Source organism: Pieris rapae, chromosome 23 (genome assembly GCF_905147795.1).
Source record: "Pieris rapae chromosome 23, ilPieRapa1.1, whole genome shotgun sequence".
NCBI lineage: Eukaryota > Metazoa > Arthropoda > Insecta > Lepidoptera > Pieridae > Pieris > Pieris rapae.
This window is the reverse complement of record NC_059531.1, coordinates 4,186,157-4,197,013: the sequence shown is the minus strand read 5'-3', so window position 1 is coordinate 4,197,013 and position 10,857 is coordinate 4,186,157. Positions and strand designations below refer to the sequence as shown.

Here is a 10,857-nt window from a genome sequence, read left to right as displayed (position 1 = left end):
AGATTTGTCTTACGATGAATCAAATTAATATGACTATTTATCCAAAATTAAATGATACTCAATACCAAACCGCTCGCTGATCTGTAACTTTGATTGCTATCATCGAGTCATTGAAATAAAAAGGTATGCATCCATAAAGGATAAATAAATAAAGCTTCAGATAAAATACTGCTGAAGTGTACCGTCAACCAGTCCCTAAGAGTGAGAATCAGTTGAAACTATAACGCGGGACTCTCGTATGTTGAATATACGGAATCTCATACTTAACGTTAAATGTCGACTCTCAGCGTATCACAACGGAACTTAACGCTAAGTCTGTGAACTATACTTTATAAACGTATTGGATTTGACATACAGGTGATATAGTTCGAACTAAGTATCATTCAGGTAATATATTCTACTTCGAAGAGCCAATCTCGTCTTGAGCGCAGTCAAATATGTAAAATTTCACACAGATAAGTAGTCTGACAGCTCTGAAACTACATTTAAAACGTAAATCAAAAATTTTCGTCGATAGTATTATACAATTTCACAAAATACCTTTACAAGGTATAACAAGGTTTCACTGTAATATGAGTTATAGCGTTATTATTTATTGTTACATATTTTCAGTGTACTCGAAGTGTGTCAGCAGTTCCTCCAGTGAAGGTGCCCGTAAAAGCATCGGTGACGCCACACAAGCGTCGTTACACTTACTACAATAGAATGTTCAAGCCAATCGCCTACCATCTTCCCAAACCTCTTACAATATCTCTTGTTTAATAGCATGAAAGTACTACTCTTCAATTATATCGTAACATTCCGATGGATCATTTGGCATGAATTAAAGAAATGAAAAATGAACTTTGATTTTTATTCTATATTTTATCATACCTCGCTGTCTTATTTACGTAGGCTTCTCTCAACTTCTGTTGTCTATACCTCTCAGTAATGACAATAAGAAAGTATATCTATGCACGTTTCTATAACACTAAGGGCCTGTTTCACAATTTATGGATACAGTAGCACATAGCTATGCAACACATAAATTATTCGAAAGATAAAGGTTCCAAATAAGGTACTTCGCGTTTCATGACGAATAGCGCTATCTGACAGTCGTGAAACGCAACGCAATAAATTATTATTCTACCAATAAGTAATAAATAGCTTATTTGGAACTTATCCGGACATTGTGGAACAGACCCTAAATGTATTACACCACCTTTACGTATATACTATTGATGTTTGACTATATCAATATAAAAATAATAATAATAATAATCAAATTCACCTATCACAGTTTAATTTTGCCGATGAAAAATCAACATTCCCCTTAAAATTTTCTTACATATATCATTATTATCTTGAATATCGTCAGTCAGGCACTTAAAATACTTACACAATAAAAAATAATCTATAGTTAACAGAGAAAGAGCTAAGGACACACACGCACTCGCGAGCCCTCAGGCATTGAGTGTCCATGTCCAACATAACGTGCGCCTTCTGCCCGTTTGTCCCTGCCTATAAATAAAAAGAACTAGTACCACCAAACTAGGATTCCGTCTCGTGGGCAGCCAGTCTCTTCTATTTCACATATTAGTTATTTATTTAATAGTACCTACTAAAATGCAGTATGCATAAAATTATACAAGATAAATAATATGACTTCACAAGTATAACTACAATTATCTAAACATAATACATAAAAATATATGTAATAACTAACCTTAAAATTTAATTATTAAAAAATATTATTAAAAGGAGTCCCTTTAGGCAAGGTTCCGAAGATACTGGCAGCGTTCCCCCTTTGAATAGCTAGACTAATTCTTTGTGCGAGGTAGCTGCCAGCTATGTAGTTATTAATTAGTTATTTTATGATTGACTTAATAAATTCTAAATTTTTTTATAAATCTGTATACACGCTGATTACCTCTTAATATTATCCTTCGACGTACGAGTGAATATAGGGCGCTCAAAAATTCTATTGACCTGGTGCCAGTTCCATATTCCATGTTCCACGCACCAACAGAATTGATAGAAGCGCAGATACAGCCCAACACTGCGAGATTTTAAATTGAACAACATTCTCTAAGCTCCAATTCTCGTGATAAGGTAATTAAATCACTCATAAATTCATATTAAGAAAATTAATCGACACTTGATGAAATTTTTAGTACCGGAACTAAATTCGCTTTAATGAAGACAAATCCTATTTATAGGAATTGAAGTCTGTGTGAGTCTCAACTCGAAGACAGAGCAGATGATGGAAACCCTTCATAGTAAGTAAAATTTTGTAACGAGTTATTTTAAACAGATTAATTATTCACCAAAATGTATGATGATCTATTAAGAATTACAAGCGTGCTTCGTTCAAGGGCGGACCCAGCTTTGGCGCCAGGAGGGGTTCACATATTCGTGGTCAAGTCAAGAACTTATTCGTTTGTCATCATACAAAGTTATTATATTATATTAAATTAATTAAATATTGAAGATATTGTGTGTAGTTACATAAAATCTGTATGGTGACAAATTATTGAATCATTCTGGTCCACCTTAGTCCTGGAACCAGCTTGAGCCATATGAACCCCATAACCCTGGATCCGCCGTTGGCTTCGTTTGCTAGTATTTGGTGCACAGTACCAACTAAAATTATTCATAAAACGTGTTTATTTTCCAGTTTTAACTTTGATCTTGTGTCATCAAGTAGTCTTCCATTCATGTCGCAGTATCACCGACTTCCCCGATCCTCAAAACTCGGATGCTGAAGATCTAAACTACGAAGATATCAGAAATATACTACGAGTATATCCACAAATGATCAAGAGGAAAGACAATAGCTCCCTTAGTCTGGTAGGGATTAAGAAACATAACTCAGGTCCCATAGCTATCATTCTTGCCCCATCAAATATAGCTGCTAAATATCAGCGTAAGCAGAAAATACCTGGGCTCGATAAACATAGAAAAAATTTAATGAAAATATACGCAGATGGTTTCACCGGTATAGCAGAAAGGTCAGAAATCGAACAAACTGATGGAAATAAGGAAAAAATTGCAAACACTGACGTGGAAGAGGATCATATAAGTTTAGAAAACTCTGTTATCAAACATCAAACTGTCGATGAAAATGTCAAATCACCAACTGTAAAAAGCCACAATCATACACATTTCATTGTAGATGAAAGTACATTCAAGAATGAGAACGATGACTCATCCCGTGATATATTAGGTGAATCAAATTCGGTGCCTGATGAAATTGTAAATGGTGTGGATGATAAAAATAATTTTAATAATGGTGTTTTAGACGATATCTCAACCGAAGATAATACAGACATTGAACGTAAAGAGAAAGACATATCCAAACATCTAGTTACACCGGAATCTAAAGACATATCCAAACATCTAGTTACAACGGAATCACCGGAATCCAAACATCTAGTTAATTCGGAAAATGACATAACTTATTTTAACATAACAGATACTAAATCACAAAATCTCTCGGAAAATAATGACGACGAGCATAATTTGAATAAGAGTTCATCTAAGGTATCTTTGATGTATAATTTTGGAGAACAGGTCAACAAAGCGCTGAAAGTGTTTTATCCTGATATAGACTGTATTCGAACTGATGTCCTAAATTGTCCCTACAGAGTCATAAACCTACTGTTTAATTTTCACAGATAAAAAATAGTTTCAAAAGTTTAATTTACGAAAATTTGTTAACGACGCAACGCTTGATATTGGATCTCGATCTGTTTGATTTTTTTAAAATTTAATAACATAATATATTAATCGATTTAATATTACAATCGTTTACATACTGCATTTATTAATATTTGTCATTGTTCGAAGATTTCTCCTATGCATATTTTTAGCTACATTTTCATTGACTTTGCTCTAATTCATTAAAGTTTTGAAATAAATATCGAGTTTCATGAATCTGAAAGATGTTTCAGTTAGCAATTACAAAATAATGTTCATTCGTAAAGTTCTTGGTGCCAGGTTGATAATGTAGGTTTCAATTCAAACATTGTAAATTGTTGTCAAACTTTTATAGCGGTGTATTTCAAATCTTTATGCATCCTAAGTACAATAATAGTAAAACTTATAGGCAACGAAATCCTTATCGCTTTAGCAACTTGATTAAATGATAACTCCAAAAACACTTGTATTTTTTATGGTAAAAATATTTTTTGCCATCTTAATATTATGTATGTATTTGATTGTATTTGTAAGGTAGTAAAATATGACTATTACAGATACTGTGTAGTGACTAGTGAGTGAAAATACATAAATGTTGTTTATAAAACTAAGTACTTACCTAAAAGTAATTTTCTAAAAAATATTAAATTGTCATAAATCAAATAGGTAATTTAAATACCACACGTTTTATTTGGATATAATATGTTTAAGAAAAGTATATTCTGTTGTATTTACATTTAATTATTGATTAAATTGCATCTGCATTAATATTGTTTTATTTCAGTACCATAAAGCTATTTTAAACTAATTTAAGAATAATATATCGTAATATTGAGTAACATATATAATATTTGTAAAATGAATTATTTAAAAAAATGTAAATCTGAATTTAACTCAAAACCATTACCTATTATTATTTACATTATATTACATATACACACTATTATTGAAATTTGGCTATGTTTAATTGAACAAAATTATAGTAATAAATCATTTTAATGTTTTAAAAAGGGGGAACCCCTGTTTTTAACATAATACTTGAACGCTCCGTGTTGCTTAACTAGTATTTTTGTCCTGTTAGTTTAATCTTGAATAATTTGCCTTATAGAATCTTCATGGGCCTTGACAAACTTTCAAGTACATTTTCTAGTATATTATTTCCATGTATTGCATATTGGAATACTCCTATTTGTTTAGGAAGTCACTTTTTCCTATAACTCCATACAGACATGTTAAAGACCACATACGACCCAGAGTTTATCAATAAAATTCTACAGATAAAATAAAATCCCCAGTATTCATGAGAATGGTTGTGGTGTTGTTTTAAGATGAAATAAATTAAACACAGTTTTAGTTGGTTGGTCTTATATTATATACAGTCTACGCAATCGCGGGCTGCACAGCGGGTAATGTGGGCGGTACAGCGGGTGGAAGAGCTGTAGGGGCCAATGACCGCACATCAGAGACAGGCTCTGTTGGAATTGGCTCATCCTTGGGCTCAGTCACAAGAATGTGATCTGGCTGAGGCTTCTTGGGTCCGTTCTTGCCCTGTTGGTCCCATGGCAACATAATCTTCACCTGCAATGTGTATATTTATATATAATATAGTTGTTAAAAATCATTATCCAGGTGAATTTTAAAATTTTTTTTTCACTAAATGTAAAGTTTATATAAAATATTTTTTTAAGACAAGTTTCAGTTTAATTTGTCTTGTGTACAATTGAAAATAAATAATTCATATTTTAACAATACACATACCTATTATAAATTATTGTACATACCAATATAATTATAAATTTTATATTTATTGAATTTAATTTGAATGAAAGTACAACCTGATCATGAGTAAAACGCTGGTTAAAATAATTATTTCTTTGCAATTTATTAACTAAAGGTTAATTAATAATTACATTTGTAGGGTTTGCACCGTACCAGAGCTCACACAGATGAACCCTCCAATAAAACAAACTCTATTAATATTCCACAATTAATTAGAGCACAGCTCATGGGAACTGCACTCCCTGAAATCGTGGATAACTATAATTGGCTGATACTGCTTTACTTATAGCTGAATAACTACTATTTCCTACTTATTAAAGTCCCCTAACCACTTCTTTTGTGAATATTATAAATTCAAATACTATCATTTATATATTTTCATAGTTTCGGCAATAGAATGTGTGGTGAGTGACATGATATAACAATATTGTTGAGGTTTCAATAAATCTTTGCAACATACAAAAAACAAAGCTTAGTTTCAGAATAAATTACAAAATAAAATAAATATTGTGAAATATTTATAACTGCAAAATTCATTCATTATTTTGAAATGAGTATTATTTTTTAGCAGTCTGTTATTTATAAATACTCAAATTTAGCTGTAACATTTTCTATCATAAAAACTGTCTCACCTTAATTACAAACTAAAAAGCAATATAGTAGAATGTTTCCTATATAAATAAACAAATGGACTTTAATATCTCTTCAGTTCAAGTGTACTTTTTGATCATTCAAGTAAACTAAGAAATATATATTCATATATAAATGGGCCTTTCTCTGCTAACAGGAAAATCATGGTCCAAGCATTTTTTTTTACTTTGGCTATATTAATGCATAGCCATATTTATTAAAACACATAATATAAAACCTGTTACTTAAGGAGTCAAGCTTAATCAATATTTAGAATCATAATCATTTCATAAATTCGGTCTAAAGGCCACTAAAAACAGTCCTCTGTTATGTCCTAATTCCGGATCGAGTATGAGTCGGTTCGGTTTTTCTAAGTTCTATTTAAAAAAGTAAAATTTTGAACACTATAAAAACATAAAGAATATTTGATGCATGTGAACAAAAAACAATTATTATTTTAGATAATTTTTTAGTACTAAAAACTAGTGTTTGAATTTTGTCCAGAAATTTTTTGAACAGTCCTGTGTCATAATTTGAATGTCGCGCCACAAAAATATTAAAGACAATTCTGGTTACATTGCCTTTGAAACCGAACGTTAACAGTGTGAAGTTTGCTCGGACGCCATGCTAAACAAATCGCCGCCATTTTGCGCAGTGACAACTCCACGTCAGTATGGTAGCCACGTCTCTGTAGTGTTGAGTGAACATTCCTCTGGTAAGTCTATTTAACGGTGTTTTATGTGTTATAATTATATTTATTTAACAAAAAATTGATTAGTGTGATAATTGAAAGCTGTCTCAGTGTTATGAAGTTATATATTTAAACTCATACGTGGTATGACATTTTTAAGTAAAAATAACAGTCCTCTGTGCAACAGTCCTCTGGAAATTTATAACACAGAGAACTGTTCAATGTAACAGAGAACTGTTTTATTTGACGTCCGTGTATTTTATTAATATTCCTTATAGTATGCACTAACCTACTGTTTGTCGATAGCTTCTTTCTTTCTTACAAAGGCATGCCACGCTCATTCAGGTCTTGTTTTCTATTAATATGGATTTTTAAACCCTACCGTTTTAAATTCAATTTTGAAAGTTTATTTTATTGTTTTAGTATTGACGCAATGCCACCAAAGAAGAAACCTAAAACCAAAGAAGAAATAAAAGAGCAGAAAAGAATTGCTGAAAGGTTAAGATATCAACGGCTAAAAAATGACCCTGTAAAAAGAGAGCAATTGAAGGAAAAATAACGACGAAACTACCAAAGGAAGAAGGAAAAAGGCACAAGAAAGCTAGTTAAAGATATGAGTCGACGTGAACACAAAGCTGTGACTAAAGAGTGGAGAGAGCACTGTGCTACCTATCGCGTAAAAAAAAAGCTTTGAAAGAAATTACAAACAATTTTGTACGACAAAATACGCCCGAAACCGAGGGTTCTCCTCCTACTTAATGTTCTGTCTCTCCATCAATACTACCTATGAGTCCTATGACCACTCCATGAAGTGATGCAAGTAATGCGAGAAAGCGTAATGCGAGAAAGAAACGTGACAAAATTATAAAGGATAAAGACAAAAAGATCGAGTATTACAAAAAAAATCCGAGAAGTATAGGAAGAGATTAGAACGTTTGGAAAAAGCTAAGACAAAGGAAAATGTAGACACACCTAACACTAAACTTATTTAAATGTGTGATTCGCCAGTAACTCGCAGAGAAGTAGTCATTCAAGTCAAGTGTTGAATGCACAGCTGAAAGAAAACTACTCTAATTTAAAAACCTGCCGAGAAAAACAAATTTTCGGAAAAGTCTTGTCCGGTAAACTAATTCACAAGTACAAGTTATGGCGAAGCAAAGATAGTGCTATATCTTATAAAAGAATTCAGAAAGCTGCACGTCAATCAGTTTTAGTACCTAAGCTTCGGACTCGCAAAGACAAAATTTCATCTGATTGCATAAAAACTGTACGAATCTTTTATGAAAATGATGACAACAGCAGACTTAGACTTAGACAGACTTTAATGGCACTCTAAAAATACATCAAATATAGGCTGAAATATTAAGAAGTCCTCTGGAATCAGCTCCAAGATGCGCTAAACTCATAATGAAAAGTTTAAGTTGCAATTGTGAAGACGAGTGCCAGCATTTTAATTTAGGAGCGTTACAGTACAAAAACAAGACAAAACTTAACGTAGATGATATTTACACAGACTCTGAAAATGAAAACATGGACAACTCACAGGATCCCACAATGAAGACCGACTACGACGCTGCACTAGCTGGACCTAGTTCAATTAACCAACAGAATTACACCATCGGTGATTACGTCTTGGTTAAATTTCTAGTAAGAAACACTGAATATTGTTATGCTGCAGTAATTAATAAGATAGATATGGAAGAAGGCGAACTATCAGTAACCTTCTTAAAAATTTGTGATGACAAAGGACACACGTTCAGAGTAGATGAAAATGATGTTTCTGATGTGTCCTTTGACAAAGTATTAAAGAAGTTGCCAAACCCAGATATTGCCCTAAAAGGGAAACGAATATTTTATTATTTTAATATACCTGTTTTTGAGAAATAAGTCTGCATTGATAAGGAAACAAGGCTGATTCTTTGTACCTAAGCTTAATTTTGATTATAATTATTTTAATTTGTTACTCAGAGAGCGAAACTCGCAATTTCTTCCTAATAAATATAAATATTTCTGTATGTGATACAGTATTTAATAAAGAAGGTAATTGATTTGAATTACATTTAATAACTAATATTGTGTTTTTATTCATATAAACATTGACTTAAACTGGTATCTGGGTAGATAAAACATTCCTCTGGGTGGCAAAACAGTCCTCTGCCGCGTTTTTTCACAAAATTGCTTAAAATTCGACAAATAAGGGAAAATTACGATGGTTTCTTGTTTAAATATTTATATATTATAACTATCTATCGACTTAACATATTATATTTTTATTTTTTAGAAAAAAAAGGTTAGGACAACTGTCAATAGACAAGTTTCCAGTTAGTAGAGAATGGCCCAAATATACATCATTTAAATAAATATTCATACTAATTAACCATAGTATACATTAAGTTAGATGTGATTATTAATTAGATTTAATTTATAAAACAACTAAATTACCTTGATACCAAGCACTCCTTGTCTAAGAAGTACGTGTCTGGTGGCAGTATTGACATAGTCATTGCAGGGGTCTCCTGAGTGAATCATGAGCCCATCAACAAACTTCATGGATTTAGCCCTCTGTCCTCTCAACTTTCCTGATACTACAACTTCACACCCACGAGCACCAGATTCCATGATGAACCTCAGAACTCCGTAGCATGCACGTCTAACAGCCAAACCTATAAGACAAAAAAGATTGTTGGGAAATCAACAAATGGTTGGTAAGCAACAGATGGTTGCTATATTTGTAAGGTATTGGTATATTTGTAAGGAATTAAAGTTATTTAAATTTAGGATTAATATAATGGAGGCGTAAGAAAGAAAAGTTGTTTATCAACCTTCCACATCTTGGGTACAAGGATTATAAACTTACTTAAATTTGTTCCTAGGTTAAGCTAAGTTGGAATACTAGATAATCTAGAAACATTTTTGTCACAAAAAGTAGTGTAATGTTGTGTTTTTTACACAAATAAGTTCATTAGTTATTACAGATAATGATGAATATTGAACCTGGACAGAAATAATTAAATGATGATAACTAAACATCTTTTGATTTACGAGAGTATTGCATTTGAATTTTGAAGAGAATCTTTCACTAAATTTTAAACTAATGGTCTACGAACCTCCAATAAGTTTGTATCTGAGAGATTCAGCCTGAGCGATGGCGCAAAGACCACGAGTGGCAACCTTCTCTGCGTAGAGCTCAACAGACTGTTCAGGGATGTTGAATCTCTTCTGCACAACTGATGTTAGTTCCCGGATGCGACGTCCTTTCTCTCCCAACACGCTCTGGGTGCGGGTGGCCATGATGATGATCTCCGACCGTGTCGGAGTCACGCGTACTTCCACACCTGAGTAACCATCTTCCGCGAGTTCTCGAGTAAGAAACTCATTTAACTCGGCTTTAAATACACCGTCTCCGACGAACTGAAAAGTTTTAAGAGGTTATGTTTTGATTTCTACATTTTAAGAATGAATCTTAAAATAAGATGACACGTCTTCTAGTACATGTAATTCCAAGTAGATACTGGGCAGCTGTAAGCAACCCAAACATTGTGTAATGGTCACAGGGAAATATCACCTAACACAATTGAGTACTAAAAAACACATCCACTAACATCACAGTTTGTAGTAATAAATTAAGATAAATATATATTTTCACACATTTAGTTAAATTAATAAAAAGTAACTGCAACTATATTTTACAATTTTAGTAAGTAAAACTCAACATACTTTTCGTTTTTTAGAAATATTGTTCACCGCCATGATTGCAAAGAGCGGAGCTAAACTTGAAAAGAAATTAACGTCAAGGTCGAATTGACATTTGGCAAAATTTGACACTTGTACGTAACCAACGCTGATATAAGTCGGTTGTCAATTAATAGATATGCATAGATAAACTTAACGGTATACAGATAACTTATATCTGCCGATGCGGGTTGATTTTTGTATTTGCATTAATTACATTTTATAATATGTACTATATTATATATAATAATATAATAATCTGACTTATGATATGTTATTGTGACATTTTTTGACTGTTTTGAAAGCAAATAAAGATAATTTAATATTTGCAGGCTCCCTACAGACCA

At 32.3% G+C, this 10,857-nt stretch overlaps 2 protein-coding genes across 2 annotated transcripts; one reads left to right on the top strand and one right to left on the bottom strand.

The window, feature by feature from the left end:
- The first annotated feature begins 2,239 nt into the window (after positions 1–2,239).
- On the top strand, positions 2,240–3,700 carry LOC110995856 (suppressor of Mek1). The gene is made up of 2 exons (XM_022263220.2): positions 2,240–2,258; positions 2,657–3,700. The coding sequence occupies exons 1-2, from the start codon at positions 2,240–2,242 to the stop codon at positions 3,658–3,660; spliced, it is 1,023 nt and encodes a 340-aa protein (XP_022118912.2). The 3' UTR covers positions 3,661–3,700.
- A 1,326-nt stretch (positions 3,701–5,026) lies between these two features.
- On the bottom strand, positions 5,027–10,627 carry LOC110995853 (40S ribosomal protein S3). The gene is made up of 4 exons (XM_022263215.2): positions 10,496–10,627; positions 9,886–10,189; positions 9,221–9,441; positions 5,027–5,256 (listed from the first exon to the last, which is right to left on the bottom strand). The coding sequence occupies exons 1-4, from the start codon at positions 10,526–10,528 to the stop codon at positions 5,059–5,061; spliced, it is 756 nt and encodes a 251-aa protein (XP_022118907.2). The 5' UTR covers positions 10,529–10,627; the 3' UTR covers positions 5,027–5,058.
- Between the last annotated feature and the right edge of the window lie 230 nt (positions 10,628–10,857).